This window comes from Melitaea cinxia, chromosome 30 (assembly GCF_905220565.1).
Source record: "Melitaea cinxia chromosome 30, ilMelCinx1.1, whole genome shotgun sequence".
In the NCBI taxonomy this organism is placed as follows: Eukaryota; Metazoa; Arthropoda; class Insecta; order Lepidoptera; family Nymphalidae; genus Melitaea; species Melitaea cinxia.
Genome location: NC_059423.1, coordinates 385,901 through 405,704, shown reverse-complemented (window position 1 = coordinate 405,704; position 19,804 = coordinate 385,901). Strand labels below are relative to the sequence as shown.

At 36.6% G+C, this 19,804-nt stretch overlaps 1 protein-coding gene across 1 annotated transcript in view; it reads right to left on the bottom strand.

Annotated features, from left to right (window-relative positions):
• Positions 1–10,026: 10,026 nt before the first annotated feature.
• Positions 10,027–19,804, bottom strand: part of LOC123668051 (serine/threonine-protein kinase par-1) — a 74,516-nt gene continuing 64,738 nt past the window's right edge. The window contains exons 22-23 of the mRNA XM_045601844.1: positions 13,162–13,226; positions 10,027–12,426 (exon numbers count right to left, since the gene is read on the bottom strand). Of these exons, the coding sequence (XP_045457800.1) occupies positions 10,840–12,426; positions 13,162–13,226 (1,652 nt within the window). The 3' untranslated portion in view covers positions 10,027–10,839. The remainder of the gene's footprint in view (positions 12,427–13,161; positions 13,227–19,804) is intronic.

Genomic DNA, 19,804 nt, shown 5'->3' with positions numbered 1-19,804 from the left:
TATATAAATTTTATTTATTAATGTTAATTCAAAATTACAAAATGGCCATAGATAGAAAAAAAGTAATGACTTTTACAATATTAAAAAAAAAATTGACATCTGTCAAAATACAAATTCCCGCCAAATGTTTCTTGTAACAGATAAAAAAACTGAATTACTTTTAATACGATCTCTATAAATATTACTATTGTAAAAGTCATTATAAAGAAATAATATTTATTGATAGTTACACAAGTGTGATCTGAAAAATGCATTTTTCATTCAAAAAAACAAAAAATATATACAAATATGGTATTAAAGTTATTCCCTCCATAGTTATTAAGTTGTATCGAGAGTCTGTTTCACCGGTTATTGATATAGGTTATCCAGAATATAACTTACTAATAAACTTTAACTGCAGGAATTAAGTTAGACCATTTACCTGTTTCTACTCAAGTAATAAATTATAACTTTCATATTTACAATTGCAAATACAAATGTACCATAAATACAGTGGAATTCGATGGTCGAAAAATATCTATATATCATTATTATTACATAGTATAAAACAAAGTCGCGTCCCGCTCTATGTATGCTTAGATCTTTAAAACTACGCAACGGATTTTGATGCGGCTTTTTTTAATAAATAGAGCGATTCAAGAGAAAGGTTTATATGTATAATACATGCATAATACGGTAGAGAAACATAATTTTAGAGGTTTCTACTTGCACCCGTGCGAAGCAGGGGCGGGTCGTTAGTATATCAAACAATTATATCGCTGTCCCCGGGCAATAAAGCGGTAATATCAAAAATCAAATTTTACAGGAGAAATAAAAGAAGCTAATTTGTTTATAGTGCAGTGTACAGTGATCCAAAACAGACGTTCAATATGTCAAATGAAAGCTATTTTTTTTACCAATTTAAGCTTTTAAAAATAATTTTTTAAAAACAAATCGTATAATTTTTTAATGAAATAATTAAAAAAATGTATAATACAATTCATAGATGATACTATTTTAATTGCAAGATCATTAACAATTACTGTAAAGATGTTCACCGGTTTTTTGTGTTATTTTTCTTAGAGTACTGCAATAATACATAGCTTAGTCGTAAGAGAATTATCCATGCAATTAAACGGTTATTGTCATTTATTCTAACGAAATATTAGTAAAAAAAACTGAAAAAAATAAGAGTGATTGATTGATACTCAGAGAAGCCAAAAATTAAATAACATTAAAAACGGTGTAACCGGCGTATACCGCTTTATTGCCCGGGGCCAGCGATATGTCGGATACCATCTGACAAATACCGTTACCCACAACCGGTGGAGTAGACTTAAACGCGGTTCCTATATGCGAATAACTATTCGTTTTGAATATAGGGAACGTTCTTAACCAACTTTGTTGAAATAGATAATAAATACTTATTATTGAGTAGATCGAAATTATTAGTTTAGTAATGTGTAGTCAACTATCAAATAAATAAACATTACAATACATTTAGAATATCGTTCAAGAAAATGATAATATTCTGACTTAACCAAAGTGTAAAGATGGTTTTGTTCTTTATCACGTAAGCTGTTTTAATTATTACTGCTTATAATTATTTGTATTATAGTTGGTTTAATAAATCTTTAATTTTTGTCATATATATTTTTGTATATAGACATAATAATTATTAATTAAAATTATGAAAGCATAAGTTATTTGATTTTTTTACAAATTTATATTTTTTTTTTGTTTTTTTTTTTGTTGTTTTCTTCATATTCTAGTCGAATACTTTTAAAAATGAAAAATGCAATTTTCGAACCAAACACCGCGTGATTGTTGAAGTTCTTAAAATATATACGTAAAAAGTATTTGAATTATTTATTTATTAGATAATTTTGTTGATATTATTTATCTTTTTCTGTTTATTATGTATATAATAATAATATTATATTGTCAATTAAATTAACTCGGACTGACTAAATGCGTTAGTCGAGCGACGCGATCAAGCGGAGCGATAATTGTACAATTATTGCTAATCACATCAAAATCAAAATATGATTCAACCAGGCTTCAAAAGTAATTTCGTAACGCCATTTTATAAATTATAATCATACGAGCAGATTGAAAAATTGTTCTCTCAAATAAAACTAAACTATAACGAACGAAAGAAGAATTATCGAATTCGGTTCAGTCGATCGTAAGTTGCTTGCGTGCATACATATCGGAGGTTAATGGTTATTTATGTTGAGTATACGATCGTTTCGATTGATCGCCTGTGTTCAAAACTGTCATTTGGATTCTTAGAATGTTTCATATTTTAAACATTCACAACAAAATGAAATAACTTGAATATTCAAGTTTTCTTTCATTTTTTTGTTATCACTGAAAATATTGAATCCAGAATAACGAAGTCATTGAAAAATTGTGTAAACACAAAGAAACTTTAGGATTTTGGAATGTTGTGACTCTAAAGTAAGATCGCATAGTAATATTTAAAAAAAAAATAGCTTGGTGAAATATAATTGACTTGATATATTTTTGAAGTCATTATGTTATAAAATGACTGACAGTCCCATAGTTATGTGAAATAGCAACTCGATAATATTATAAAAAATTAAATAAAAATCATTATTACGAAATAGATACATAATATTTTTGCACCACTAGCAAATTACTAGTATATAAGACATAAAACCCGACTACGTATGAAAAATTTATTTATAATGAATAATATTCTGTACATGCTTAACACTGCGAATTGTAGTCCAGATAAATCAAAATATTTTTTGATTGCTTCAAGTTTTGACATCCCACTGCTGGGCCTCATTCTCCATGTAAAAGGGTCGAAGCCTAACCCATCACGCTGCTTTACTTACGGTTGCCAGATTCAAGCATGCAATTTCCGGTACAATTCGATGATTACGAATTCGGTCCGTTGTATCGCGGAATATTGATAATATATTTTGTAAATCGCTAGAAAACTAGTAGTATTCGAAATTCGGGACAGTCAACTATAATTCCTGGACACGGGATAAGACACGTAATTCCGGGACAGTCCCGGATTTCCCGGCCATCTGGCAACCCTATCTCCACTGCGGGCTAAAATATATGTCTTACATAAACGCAAACAAAACCGCAAGACCAAGCTAGTTTAATTTTCTCGTCTCGTTCAAAGAGAGTGTTATAAAATGATATACAATGTTATAAACTATATGTCAGCTACAAATATTAACATAAATGTGTAGATTTATGCATGTACAGCTGATATTTATATCGTTAATATATTTATGTATTTTTTCTCTTTTGTTGTTATGTAAAATGGTACATTTATCATGTTCGATCTGATATCACGTTCGTTCTGATAGAGTTCTGGACACTTCGGTAATGTTGAAATCGCTTGCTGGTACACTTTAGTGTACAGCGTATCGTACAGGTGAACATCTGTACTTTAAAGTGTAAAATGGTAAATATATCATTCTACACCAAAATAACTGGGTTAGCGACCGTAAAAGTTTGAAAAGCTATGTTACTTTGCGTCTTAAGTGCTTTCATCGGTTGCTGATAAAGCTATCTGACGTATAACTGTATCTAACAGATAACAGTTTAAAATTTTTTTTCGCCATCAAACAAAAAACTTTAATCTATCAAATATTCCCACCTTTTAATCCAACAATTATTTATTAGTTCCTCCTTCTTATGAGGCCTTTCATATAGGCTTTATAACATATAGGCTGTATAATGTATAGGCTTTATAAAGTTTAGGCTATATAATATATTTACGAGATAAACTTTACCAGCAACTTGTGAAACAGTCCTTCAGTATGTTTTTAGATATTAATACTCATAATCATTATGTACCGTAGTCGGGTTGTTCGGAACTCGACTCGCTACCCGATAGTGCCCTAAATGTATGTGAAATTATATAAAATAGTTATAAAAAAATGCCTTTTCGGCGGAAAACGTCCGGTAACGTCAAAACGACGGTTAACTTTACGATAGTTGATGAAGAGTAAATTTTACGTTGTTTTGACGATGTAAGTAACGCCGCGGGACAGAGCGTGTTAGAAATGACAATTTGGAATATAGAGGTCGTTAGAACGGGAAAATTTCATGTTAATTTATTTATTATTTCTTTAAAAAACAATACGTACTAAGTTTGTACGTAGCTAAGATTTAAAGTCATACCGAAAAGAGATTCCAATGATTAATATTATAAAATTACTTTTGTCACATAATAACAAATAATAATAATCGAAACAATTAATTATAATTTGTTTCAATTATTAATGGTTAATAGATTTTTTTTTTAATAATATCATTTGTCAAACATTCTTATATTTTGAAGTTAAAAATATCTCAAACTCTATTAAAAGTCAAAGTATAATCGTTATTAGGTACATATTTATGAATAACTAAAATTTTATTTCGCCTGCGTGGATAACACGATTTTTGCTTATTTTTCCCTGTTAAAATATAGCCTATGCCAGTCAGTAATCCGTTGCAAAGACATAAATCGAATCTTAGATTTTTGTAGTTTTAATAATATATATAACATGTTATGTTATGAAAATTATATATATATGTATATAGCTGAAAAAATGTAATAAAAATGTCATTTCCCTGTATTAGTAGTTTGTCATTTCTAATCTCTGTCCCGGGTCATAGTTAAAGTTAGGTAAGTGCTTGAGGCGTGATCGTTTTTTGTTTTTTATTATTATTATTATTATTACTCTGTATTATTTTTAATTCTATTCACTGTTGAGCATTAACGCGGGTTTCCGTATGTATTGTTAATTAATATTACTAATGTACATGTGTTGTATGTTTTACGATTTTTACCGATATATAATATATATATATATATATATATATATATATATATATATATATATATATATATATATATATATATATAGGTATATATATACATTTTAAAGCGCTTTTGTATATTAAATTGCTCGAAGAGGCGTTATATACTTAGATAAACTTATATTGTTACATAAAGTATATAATAGTACAGTATATTATATAGAAATCGGTGAGAATCGTAAAAAATAGCTTTAATTATAGTCAAGTAACGGGAACCTCTTTCTGTCGTACACAAGGAATCTTACTTAGCCAAAGATATTGCTAAATTGTTGATCGCTGTATTATTAATATTAATAAAAAATTAATTTATTATTTTAATATAATTGTATTTTTAATAAACGGATCGGTTCGCGGGCTCGCCCACTGGCTGCGTGTGAAGTACGTGACAGGTTTATATGATAGATATATATATTTAAATGAGTAAATTATTATTAAAAATATTGGTGTTTTATTTATTTATTTTACCTCTGCAAGATGGACACATCAACTTCTCCAAAGACATTCGTATAATAAATAAAAATATACCCAACTATAACCATAGAATTTATAAACTACAAACAAACAGTCAAATTCGAGGTCACCAGTTTGGGAGGTGTGAAGAAAAGGGAGGATCCTCCGACCAGACGGAAGTTGTCTGGCGGGCTACTGCGCCCGACGGTTTTTATCGGGATCTTGTATATATACTTAATCACTTTGAAAACTGATAGCGCGATGTAGCATACGTCAGTTTTCTCTAATTACGTAGTTTGTAGTCGTTCGTATTTCGCGCGATAGATGTCGCTACAGATAGGTCAAAAACTTCCTTATTCAAGGCTTTCATCATTTTTATCGTAAGTATGGCTGAAATGTATGGTTTTTTTTTGTAGGTGGATTGCTTTATTTATATTTACGAAAAGCTGAGCAATCCCAAACACTCTTAATAATAATTGTTGGCAGGCAAACGAAGAAAAACCGACTTCAATTATATCGACAAGTAATACTTTTATTTATTTATTTATTTATTTAATAAAGGCATACCAACTAAGTACATAAAAAAGCTTTCTACACTAAAACAATACCACAAAGTTATACAATATGCACTTAAATTAAAGGTTTGCACAACATTCTTAGAACGCTACTGTAATCAGACATAAATCTTAATTGTGTAATTTACCAAAAAATGACATTTGTTACAATAAAAAAATAGAGAAAAAAACAAAACAAAACAAAACTATTACAATTATATATCAAAGTCCATCAACATTTTAATTATTTTTCCCTTAAATTGGCTTAATGAATCTGCAAAGATGTCTATGTCTATGTTAAGAAAAACTGCATTTAGATTTTTTTTGCATAAGATTAAGCGGTGAGTTATTTATATACTTAGATTTATTATGCATTAAGTAAAATGGTTTATATATTCTAAAGAAGCTATCCCTGGATGATATTCTGGGTACACTCAAATTAATTCGTTTCAAGAGGGAGGGACAGTCAATCATACGATTAAGCAGCTTATACAGAAAAATGCCGCCAAGAGCCTGATTGCGTTTCCATGACGGAAGGTAGTTGAAATAACGTAACCGATCGTTGTAGTTATTGAGAAGCAGATTGTTTTGTGTTCTAGCTTTAAAGGATAGTCTTTTTAAAAACATTTTTTGCACCTTTTCAATACGCTGTACACACGTAATACAACGTAGGTAGACGAAAAAATAGTCCAGTAAATACGCATTATCAAAGATTACTCCAAAAGTTGTAATCAGATCTCGATGAAATTTAAATGTACATACATGATAAACATCGGCTTTCGATTAAATTAAAAATCATCGAAATCGGTTCACCCAGTAAAAAGTTATGCAGATTTTCGAGTTTCCCTCGATTAGGATCCTATCATCAGATCCTGGTTTCCTTATCATGATATCACACCAGGGACATCTCCTTTCGAACAAAATTTTTTTATTAAAATCTGTTCATATACGACGAAGTTATCCCCGAGTCGAGTATCGAATTGAGTAACCTCCTCCTTTTTTTGAAGTCGGTTAAAAATAAGACCTGGAATTAACACAGCGCGATTCCTATACATATTCAATTTTAGAAGGAATTCTAGCAATTAAAGCGCTGAATTTGTATAGACGATAATTATATTTTACCACAAACCCTTATGTGTAAGTGACTGACGTGATTCAAAAGCGCAGCGGTCACAGCACTAGCTGTTGTGCTCACATTTGTATTGGCCATAGATGTTCGTCGTGGTCTGGGCGTTTGTGCTTGTGTATTGTGTGGGTTTCCGATCACAGGAGAAAATCCTACTGGGGGCCTTTGTGTGTGAAGCCTTTATTTAAAATCAAACGAACTAGAGCGACAAGGGCTTGAAGTAACACTGGTTTCTGCTCGCTGTGGGTTCGATTCCTTTACAAATAATAATTGCATCTATAACAGTCTTCTGTTGTCCAAAGCAGATGCATTTAGATGTTTTTAAATTTTGACTTTGTCTCAATACACGAGCTACTGTGGCAACGTACTTCTTCAAAACCGTCCAATACTATTTTTATCAGCCCTAAGAAACGTCGACAAAGTGAAATATTAATAATAACTGCCGCATACAAGATACAACTAAAGAACCGCATGTTGTAACGAATTAATAATATCGTTCAATGTAAATCACCCCGTGTGTATCCACAAGCTACTGCGACTGCAATCTTTTGTGATTGATTGATTTGTAAAACTTGGAGGGTAGTTGTGTAAAAGTTTTGATCGTATTGTTACTGTTAACTTGTTATAATTATGCTATTGAATTATTTTCGATATTGTGAGTGTACGATGTCGTATGCCGGAACCCCCCATTTGAAAAAACGCAGTTATGAGTCATAATAATATTTAATTACTAATTATTATTATGACTCATAGCTGCGTTTATTTAACATTTATGTAATATTTAATTTTAGCTTGTCCTGGCTTTTTACTGTAGGTATCGATTTTTATGGTACTTTTTATATTCGATTATATACGAATTTAATTTATCCTATCCTACCTAAACATGCGTCACTCACTCACTCACTTCAGCCTAATACAGTCCACTGTTGGACACAGGCCTACACAAGTTCACACCGAAAATGGCGTGAACTCGTGTGTTTTGCCCATAGTCACCACGTTGGGCAGGCGGGTTGGTGACCACAGGGCTGGCTTTGTCGCACCGAAGGCGGGCAGCAGCCCGTCTTCGGCCTGTGTATTTCAAAGCCAGCAGTTGGATGGTTATCCCGCCATCGGTCAGCTTTACAAGTTCCAAGGTGGTAGCGGAACTGTGTTATCCCTTAGTCGCCTCTTACGACACCCACGGGAAGAGAGGGTTTAGCTATATTCTTATTTTGACTATGTCTTGTATTATTTGACGCCTACGTTGTATTGTAATGTGCGTAGTATTGTTGGGAATGTAAATCGAAGTCAGTTTCCATTTTGGTTGAGAAGTTATGCATGCAACCCAGACCTCCGTGTTTAATTAGTACATGACTATTCTCCTGACTTTGCATTGCCACCGGACAGCTCATAGAATTAACTCCGTGAGACAAAACATAGATATTAAACATTTTTGAATATCATATCAAAAATCGACCGCTCCAGCGGGGATCGAACCCGCGTCTCCGACTGACCGTGTCGCTGCTATAGCTAATTAAGCTATGGAACGATGTACCCGCTAGATCGAAATTTTTGATATGTTGATTTTATTTTCGGTTTAAGCGAACCGTGGCGCCGTCTATAGTGAGTTCTTTACAGAAACCAGTAACTTCGGTTCGCTTAAACCGAAAATAAAATCATCATATCAAAAATTTCGATCTAGTAAAGTAGTTGTAAGACTTAAGTGTAGACGCGTTGGCGCAGCGGTCATAGCACTGGCTGTTGCGCTGGCGGTCGCTGGTTCGATTCCCGCTCACGACAGTAGCTTGTATCGGCCATATAGATGTTTGTCGTGGTCTGGGCGTTGTGCTTGTGTATTGTGTTTCCGGACCCCCGACACAGGAGAAAATCCTACTGGAGGCTGTTGAGTGTGAAGCGTTTAAAAAGCGTGGAAGTTTTGACTAGATATCGAAAAACAATAAAACAACAAAATAACATTATGGAATCGGAATTGTTTATTAAAATAATATTTACAAGACAATTTAAACATTGATAACTCGACGCTAACTACTCTTATGGCGATACACTTACCTAGCGGACAGACGGCTGTATACAAAAATACATAAGTAATTCAGGGTAAAATATATAGTTATATTGTTGAGGGAATCTGAATATCCAACCTCCGTCATCGTACAATGTTTCGTTTACCGTCGTATTGTTATAACTTAAATATATGTACAGCTCTTAGCGACTAAATGGAATATTACAATAAAAATAGTTCAGGAATAAATAAGTTCAATCGATAATTTTATAACACAATATACAAATATATAAAACAGAAATAAAATTATATACATTTGAATGAATCTATAAAATAAGGTTAAAAATTTAGTTTTTTTTTGTACAAATTTTAAGTCGAAAAGAACACGATGAGACCAATTTTACTAAAACTCAAGACGAATACAATATCATTGCAAACTAAGCGCCTGTTCCACCAGTTTCTGATTAAGCTATCTGACATTTAATGCTATTGAACAGATACCAGTTTATTATCTCAGGTATTTATACTCGCAACCTCTGAATTGAGAAGTTATAGTTTAGTAATTAAGGGTAAAGGGTCGGTTTTACTATCTGCTGATAAATTACCAGCTCCAAAATTTTAACGATAGGCTTTATAATGTATAGGCAATATAATGTATAGGCTATGTAATGTATAGGCTATATAAAATACAGGCTATATATATCTTGATGGTGCGTTGGCGCAGCTATCACAGCACTGTATGTTGTGCTAGCGGTCGCGGGTTCGATCTCTACACATGACAGGCATTTTTATTGGCCATATAGATAAATATCAATACTGTCGTGGTTGCGTTTGTGCTCATGTTATATTTGTCGTGGTCTGGGCGTTTATGCTTGTGTTATATATACAACACAATACACAAGCAAACTATAGCGAGATACATTTGATCAGCAACTTTTGAAACAGGCCCTGAGTTAGTTTGTCCACAATAGGCATAATAATGTACACAAGTACACTCGTGTGCACGAGACTTATCAAGAAATCAGTACGGGAATGGAAATTCGGAACAAATAAATGCGTTTTTTACTACGAATATTAAATTTTAATGATATGGATGATATATTGGAACAAAATTTTTAACCTATTACAGTCCACGCTTGATATGGACCTCTATTTGCATTATCACATTTTTTTATCATATATATATAAGAAAAAATAATTTTTATCATCTATTATTCGGACTAGCTTCCCAGAAGAAAGAAAAAAATAGACTTGTTTTTTGCAGTTTGCTTATTCGTGTTTCCTTAGAGGAAATAATTGCATTTAGCAAACCACCCAGTTTCAATTTTTATCTCCATTTTAACTTAAAAATGGAAATTCGCCATCTACAAACTAGCTTCAATATTGCGTTAAAAATATAAAACTTTAACACTTACATAAGTGCTAACATTTTACATCTAATGTCTATTCACGTTAAGAAAATAATGATTAATAGCCCTTGAACAATTTAATCTTAGCAACTGGAAGGCCATGTTCAAATTGACAAGTTAAAGATAACCCAGACAAGCGTTCTAATTAACTATGATCGATTTAGTCTAGGCGCGTGGCAAAATGACTATGAGTCACTAATTTCTTAACGCGAATAAACTAATTTTAAAAATTTTAATGTACCGAGAGTACCTTTCGAGAAACTTAAGTGTTCTCGTGTCAAGTCTTAAAACTTAATATCGGTTATACTTTAAACTGGACATAGCACCGATTACATGCTACAGCAAATGACTTCCGATGCGGAATAACTCATAGCATGAGATCCGGCAAACGAAATATGTACCCTATATACATATATATTTCTTAAGCTGGATCTTAGACTATCACAAAAACCTAACTCCATTCTAAACGGTCAAGCTCGTGATCAGTTGTTGACACAGCTTCCCATACTCGCGCTGATCTCCAGATATCCTCCTCATCTTCAGGCCCTTCTTCTCCTGGGCCTTGTTCTCGCAAAGGACCAGTTCTATCTGGATTCCTCCAGAATATTCTAGATTTAGGAAACCTGTCAGCGCTTCTGTGTCGTCGTTCTTTTCCTTCTGGTCACCAGTTTCTATGAATATGTTTTGTGGTGGGACTCTAGTGTTGATGGTTTCCTTTAGCAGCTCTACGATTCTTTGGGAGTCCAGTTGAGAACAAACGGTGGATAGAGCTACTTCATAATACTCCTGGACGCAGGAAACCTTTTGAGGACTCAGCAGTATGGGTATATTCTTGTCTTCTGGTCTGCATATCTCAGACAAGCGCAAATCCATCGTCGAACGCTGTAATTTCTCTATTTCATGCGAGTGGGGACTTTGGGGACTTTCCTCGTCACATTTCTCCAAGTTCTTCTCCCTGGGCATGTAAACGTCCTCGCAATATTCCTTGACTTCACCGAGAATCCCTTGAGCGGAAAACGAGGATCGAGGCGTTTCTCCTTTTTCCGAAAAACTACCCCTTCCGAAATCGCTTCTTTCTGAAAACGACGATCTGCCAAAATCACCCCTTTCAGAAAAACTCCCTCGATCGGAAAAGGAGAATGATTCTCTGTGTTCGGAAAAACTACCCCTATTTTCGCTAAAACCTGAACTAATTGACACTATATTCGAATAAATTGACTGTATATTGTGTTCGCAGTTTGGAGACACGTTTGCGGAGTCATTGCTCAGAGAATCATCGCTAAAGCCTAAGGACTTGTCACTGCCTCGCCTCGCCAGCTCCTCAGTCAAGTATTTTATGGTTTCATCCACGCTCTCCTTAGGCGATGACATTTCTGTATCTTTATCTATATTCTCTACTTCTTTGGGCGGTTCTACTGACTCAGTTTCCTGGCTGACCTTCCTACCGATACCTTTGGTTATTGAAGGTCTATCATCTAAATCCGAAGGTTCAGATATAACGAACTGCGGTAGGGGGTACTTGGAATTTTCTAAACTATCGACGCTGTCTTCTGATGAAGATGCGACCAGGGTAATTTCTGACCCTAGACAGTCGGTCAGGCTGATCTGCGGGTGAGTTGATGGGTACTGCAAGAAGTTTCTCTCCTGAAACTTCGTGTCACCATTCTGGCCATTACCTATTTCCTCCTGGATCATATCCAACGGGGACCCGGGGTTGGAAATTGGGGAATTATTTAGTGATCTATGGGCGACAACGTGGATTTGAGGATGTACCATAGGGTGTAGTTGGGGGAAGGTGTCCATTTCTACGTTGCTTCTTAAATCTAGGGGGGTGGAGTTGGGCTGGGGGGTGCCCCGTGTGATGGAGCCAGTGTGAAGGTAGCTGAGACCCTCAGTTATCTGGTGAAGAGGCGACCCTGGGCTGGCAGGGGAGTTGTGACCGGAAATCAGTCCATAGCTACCGTAGGAGTGCAGCGATTTAAGCACTTCATGCGATATTTGGGGAGAGTACAGCGTGTTCAAATTGATGCCCAGCTTCAGGGATAAATCCTGAAATTAATTTGGTGTTTGTTACTAATGGATATTAAAAAATTAACTGGTGTTTGTTTGCCACAGTGCTTTTGTTCTCTACCTGAATAAAGTGTTGTTCGATTTGATTTTGCATCAAAATTAGTAAGAAAATTTCAACATATTCTTATTCAAATATGTTTATAACCTAAAATTTCTCTTAATATTATTTTGTTTACTATATTTGCTACAATATACAAACGTATTGTCTAAGTATTGCACATAATAAAAATGTGAAGTACATTAATTTGTCTAATATTGAAATGATGATATTTACTTAAGTTCTCTTTGGGTGTTTGTGCAGTCCTTGTGGGTCTCCCCACCGTGCCTCGAGAGCACGTTAAGCCGTCGGTCCCGTTGGTTATCATGTACACCTGATAGCGATCGATACTCATAGTAGGGAATATATCCACCAACCCGCATTTGAGCAGCGTGGTGGATTAAGGTCTGATCCTTCTCCTACATGGGGAAAGAGGCCTATGCGCAGGAGCGGGATATTACAGGCTGAAGCGTACTTAAGTCTCTTGTTTTAAATTTTGCTTTAAGGAAGAAATAATGGAAGAGCGCACTGGTTCGTTGTGGCACAGGCCTTGCCTATCACAAGAACCAGGGAACTCATTATCGTACGTAAATATTTTTATGACTAAAGCATTAGCATTTATACTGTATACTGTAAGATCTGACGTTCGTTTGTCTGTTATGACATAGTATATTTACCTGCGCCGGGTCGGTGGCATTGAGATCCAAAGTAGGGGCGGAGGAACCCGCGTGAATCGGAGATCCTTGAAATTAAATAAAAATATGATTATTTTTCTACTTTAAATTTTAATTAATATTTCAAAAATACCACACAATTTGAATACAATAATAACTTTTTTGATATTATTTATTAGAATGAATCCAACTTCGCCCCAAAATTAAAATTTCAGAAAAACCTTAAAATACCTGTAACTTTTCTCTTTTCATGGGTTCTTTAAGGACTTACGTATTTGTTGAGAAGCATTTAGGACATTACATAAGCTTGTGATATATTTAATGTTAAGAGGAAAGGGTACCGGCTCTTTCTCCATACAAACGTAGTCGACTGTTTTCTCCCTGGATAATGACACTAGATCAAATATTTTTGTGTCATAGAACTCTTTGCTGCCATGACCATGCCCCTATGTTTTGATTTTTTTCATATTCTTATTATCATAGGAATTAGGAGACTTCAAAAACTCGAAATCTTGCATAATTTTTTGTACATTTTCAGACACTCATTAAAAAAAATATATGCATATTTTCAAAAAAATGAGAACATAGGGGCATAGCCGAAGTCTTCTTTTATTTTCTAAAAAAAAAATTAAAAAAAAATTGTCATGTTTTGAGGAGAAAACAGTCGACTACGAAACACTGTTTTGGTCAAAAATTATCTACCTAAAACGGTCTGAGCTGCAGTTGTCCCTTTCTTGCTTTTTGGGGGATAGGTCTGGGGGAGGGAAGGGTCAAAGCAATACGTATATACGCCAGCGAAGTGATGCCTCATAGTCGATAATTCTATTGATACACTAGTGATGTAATTTTTAGTCGATATTTTCTAAAATTCGTATTAACAAAATTAAATAATTTCTCTTTTCATAACTACAATAAAACCGTATTTGTATATGCGGTTTTTATTGTAACACTGTGTAAACCTGGACCAATGAAGGGTTTCGCTAACAAATAACAATGATAATTATGGTAAATAACTGTGTTGTTTGTTTTTGGTATCAAATTAGAGGGCTCAATACAAGGATTTCAAAAAAGTATATTATGATTATTATTACCGTAATACTAATAAAAAATAGAATAAGAAAGTTTAAAAAATTAGGACTCTGCTCTTTCCCATGCCTATGCCAAGCAAGCTGCGAGCCGCGCTTCTTCCTCGCCTGCTAGGCGAAAAACAACTTCGGGGTTTACTCTTTCCAATATATTTTTTTATCAATTTCGGAATACTCTGTAAAAAGTTCATTCATTCATTACAGCCTATACAGTCCACTGTTGGACATAGGTTCAAGTTCACGCCAAAAACAACGTGAACCCATGTGTTTTGCCCATAGTCACCACGCTGGGCAGGCGGGTTGGTGACCGCAGGGCTGGCTTTGTCGCACCGAAGACGCTGCTGCCCGTCTTCGGCCTGTGTATTTCAAAGCCAGCAGTTGGATGGTTATCCCGCCACCGGTCGGCTTTTTAAGTTCCAAGGTGGTAGTGGAACTGTGTTATCCCTTAGTCGCCTCTTACGACACCCACGGGAAGAGAGGGGGTGGCTGAATTCTTTAGTACCGTAGCCACACAGCACTTCGCAAATAGAATCATATTTCTGAATTGCGTAAAAAACTCAAGCATAGCAGGGGTAGCTCGGGGTAGCATTCCTTGGAACCCCGGGAACCTTGGGGCCCTGTATCAAAATTAGTGGGGGGGGCAGGCAAATGATGGGTAAAGATTTCTCACAAAAAAATGCTTGCATTGAATTAAAATAAATATTTATTGATTATAAGTTATTACTTCCTCTTAGAATAGACAATAGTGAGTGTAGTCTGCTGTAGCTGTTCCTGTTCCATCGAAATCCTTAGTTAATTTTTTATCAGTTTTAGTTTTGAAAAACATCAAGTTAATACCTCCGGAAAACTGGATGCAAGGTTATTGAATTTTATCAGTAATAATTCCATGAGTTCTTTAATGGAATGAATGTTTTGAATTTCGGATTTTAAGCTAATTTAAAGAGCTTGTAGTTCCAAGCTGGAGAGTTATTAGCCTTGACCTGCAGCAATAGATGCGGGGGATCGTTCGCTTCAGCCTGTGAGGCCAATACTATTAGTGAATTCCTATGAATCTTCCGCATCTATAAGGGGGATTCACAGGCGCATAACCTGAAGAAGAGATTCAACGCTGCCTCCAGGTCTTACAAGTAGTAAATCGCTAGGGCAAAGTTCAAACACAGCAGAATTGGCGAGAGACTATTGGGCTTTCCAAATGGAACCCGTGCCTTTTGTTTCTTACAAAAGCTGTCGAAGGTAACGTTTTTTAGTCTACACTTCCATCATTGCGCGAACCTGAAGGCTCTCTGGCACATTATGCGAAAAAGTAAGCGAAAATTCTTTACACTCTTTTTGCGTCGAATTCAACTCTTGACGATGAGGGAAAAGCACCATCGAGCATTCCACGGTGCGAGCACGCGATGCGTAATGTGCACTATGAGCAGTGTCGTTTGTCGTGTTCTGCATTCTTTCGATGCCAAGAAGTCTAGTGGTGCTAATTGTATCCACCAGTGGTTTGCAACCAATGTGTGAGCTTCGTGCGCATTCTTTCCGTGTACATTCAAAGTGTGGAATGACCTTACTAAAATTTGGGGGTTTTCAAGCGTCTAGTGTCTACATCTTTTCTCTAAAGGCCATGGGCGACGGTAGCCGTTATAAATCAGATGGCTTCGTCTGCTTGTGTGCCCCATTCTTATATAAAAAAGATTAATTCACTGTTCATAATGATTAACTGAATCCCGAAATAAACGATACAGAATGTTATCCACAATTGGGCGCACGCTTGACTTGGATAAAAGGGGATTGCTTTTCAGACTTCAGTCATTTCTGAAGTGAAAACTCTATAGGTATGTATGCCATTTTTTTATTCTTTTTTCCAGGAAGCACAAGATTAAGTGACATTGTGGATAATATTTTACTAATTTTTGCTTACACACCTTACCTGTAATACCCTGTAAATAGGGGAGCCCGTATCATTGATACGGCTGATACGGCAGTAGTTACGCCCTGAGTGGCACCCAATTCCCTACTGCGGGAATACGTATATTCTCAACTTACTTTACTCTATTCTTTTTAACCCTGTTGTACCTGCTTATCTAAAACGACGATTTAAATTTCTTAGTGATTCCAATGAACGCAGTCTTCGTTCTGAGGAAAGCTTACTTCTTGAATTTCCCTCTCACTCCTCTTTCTTTTATACTAAATCTTTCACTGTTCAAGCTTGTCGACTTATGAATTCTATAGACGTGTAAAATCGGTTTCTATTTTTAACCGACTTCCAAAAAAGGAGAAAGCTCTCAATTTAACTGTATTTTTTATGTATGTTACTTCAGAACTTTTGACTGAGTGGACCGATTTCAACAATTTTTTTTTAATCGAAAGGTGGTGTGTGTCATTTGGTTTCACTTAAGTTTATTTGAGATCTAACAACAACTTTTCGAGTTATATAAATAATACGTTTTTACTTGACTATTTTCGTCGACCTACGTTGTATTTTATATAAATAATACGTTTTTACTTGAATATTTTCGTCGACCTACGTTGTATTATACCGCGTAACTTTTTACTGGGTGTAACGATTTTGATGATTTTTAATTTAATCGAAAGCTGATGTTTATCGTGTATATTTAATATGACTATATTTAAATTTTACCAAGATCTGATTAGAACTTTTTGAGTATTCTTTAATAACGCGTATTTACTTGACTATATTTTCGTCTACCTTTGTTGTATTACATGTCGATGTAATTGAAGTCGGCTTTTTTTCCTTTGCGTACAAGTCGAACTCGGTCCACCCAGTCAAAAGTTCTGAAGTAAAATATATACAAAAAAAAAAAGAAAAATACAGTCGAATTAAGAACCTCCTCCTTTTTTGGAAGTCGGTTAAAAATCAATTTGATACGTATTATTATTTTCTGTTGGTGTACAATAAAGTGTATTGTTATGTTATGTCATGTTAATCAACCACTCTTTAAAAAAAATGAATAGATTACGTAATTTGCCTAACTAAAAAAACATAAATAAAATAATAATTGAAAGCATCGTGCTCAGATCACAGATGGATACGCTTCGACGTGCAGGTAAACACAGTCCCAGCAGTCCCTAGACGTAACCCACGCAAAACCAACCGCGTGCATTACGTCGAGAGACTGGAGCAGCTGCTCAGCGAGCAGACATGCCCAGACAGACTCGAGGGAACAGGACAGATAGAAAAACAGGTAGATATGATAACTAACAATATTATACACTCCTACCAAACTGCATGTCCCTTATCAATCCCACCGGAGAACAAAGTGAACTGGTGGGGGCCTGAACTGGAAAGACTCAGGAAAAAGGTAAGGCGACTCCTAAACAGAGCAATGAATACATGCGCCGATCTGGACTGGGACAAGTACAAGAAGGCCAAGTCCAGATACAAGAAACGTTTAAGGTATAGTACCGACTCGTGGCGCAAATTCTGCAGCAGCGTGGAAACCTGCGAACAGGCCAACAGGGTAAGGAAGGTTCTCATTAACCAATCTAGCCAGTTGAGGGGCTCCCTGAGAAAGCCAGACAACACCTTCACGAGCACGCTGGAAGAAGCTGAGACCATTTTGGTGCAAACGCATTTTCCAGGCTGCCGCATTATGCGGTCGGTCGATTGGCTCGAAGAGGATGTGACCCCAACAGAGGAGCAATGGGAGTATGCACTCAAGGTAGTAAGTCCACCAAAAGTTAGATGGGCTATCAACAGCTTTGACTCCTTCAAATCCCCAGGGTTGGACGGGGTCTTCCCAGCACTTCTGCAGTGGGGAGGCAACCAACTGACCCATAGGCTTACCGCTGTCTTGGTAGCGTGCTTAGCTCACAGGTACGTGCCAAAGCAGTGGAGGGAGGTAAAGGTAATCTTCATCCCCAAACCGGGAAAAAGTGACTACTCCGAACCCAAATCCCACAGACCTATCAGCCTAACATCGTTTCTGCTGAAGACCCTCGAAAGGCTGTGTGAACGGGATCTGAGAGAAAACGCCCTGGCTACAGTACGCCTACACTCACACCAACATGCGTACAGCCAAGGTAAATCAACAGAGTCAGCTCTACATGCAGTGGTCAGCAAAATAGAAGAGGCCATTGAAAACAAGGCAATGTGTCTCGGCACCTTCATCGACATAGAAGGTGCGTTTGACATGACCAACTTCACCAGCATCTCGTCGGCCCTGGTTAAGCACGGTGTACACCCGGTAATGGTTGACTGGATAGGTAACATGCTCAGTAAAAGAGTCATCAGACTTACATCATCTGGGACACAACATGCACTGGTGGTTAAAGGATGTCCACAGGGAGGGGTGCTCTCCCCACTACTGTGGAACGTAGTGGTGAATGACCTTATAACCAGACTGAACCAGCACAACTACTTCACGATCGGGTATGCTGACGATATTGCCATTCTAATTAGCGGCAGAGTCAGCAGTACCGTGTGTAATGTTACACAACAGGCGCTACGGATTGTGGAGAGATGGTGCATAGACAACGAACTTACCGTCAATCCCAGAAAGACGGAACAGGTAATGTTCACTAACAAACGACTACTGGGGAACTACAATCCCCCTAGACTGTTCGGAACTGAGCTGCAGTTCAGCTCGGAGGTGAAGTATCTAGGAATCATTCTAGATAGCAAACTGAACTGGAGCAGCCATCTCAACAGCAAGATTGACAAGGCCACAATAGCCTTCTGGCAGTGCCGCAGAATGATAGGTAAAAGATGGGGTTTATCCCCGAAAATCACTCTGTGGCTGTACCAGTCCGTCATCAGGCCAATTATCAGCTACGGCGCAGTGGTTTGGTGGCCGAGAACCAAACTAATCACCGGCGAAGCAAAGCTACAACGACTTCAAAGGCTAGCTTGCATGGCGACTACGGGCTGCATGAGGACCACCCCGACTGCGGCCCTGGAAGCCCTACTGAACTTGCCGCCGCTGCATCTGTTTATCCAACAGGAGGCGGGAGCGGCCGCGGTAAGACTCAGGAAGCTAAACCTATGGAGAAACGTAAAAGTAACACATACAGGTATACTTGGAGTACTGGCGAACAGGGAACCGCTCATCGAAGCGGTCACCGACAGAATACCCAAACAGTACGTATTCGACAAAAAATATAGAATACAATTACATGAAGACCCAGGGGAAGGTATCAACCCCAGGGAGTTGAGAATCTTCACAGACGGGTCGAAAACATCAACAGGTACAGGTTCTGGGGTTTACTCAGAAGACCTGAATATCAACATGTCATCGCCATTGGGAATCCACAACACCGTCTTTCAGGCGGAATGTATGGGAATCATAATGGCTGTAACAGCGATCACGGCTAGAGAGGTACAGGGTTTTCCAATCCGTATTCTTTCCGATAGCAGATCGGTCCTGCAAGCCCTACAGAGCGACACCATGACATCGGGGCTAATATACGAGTGCCATCGAGCTCTGACGAAGGTAAGTGAAACAAACACCATTATCCTCCAATGGATAAAGGGCCACAGTGGATCGCGAGGCAACGACGCGGCTGACCGACTGGCGAGGAATGGATCGGAGATGAGGGTCTACGGACCCGAA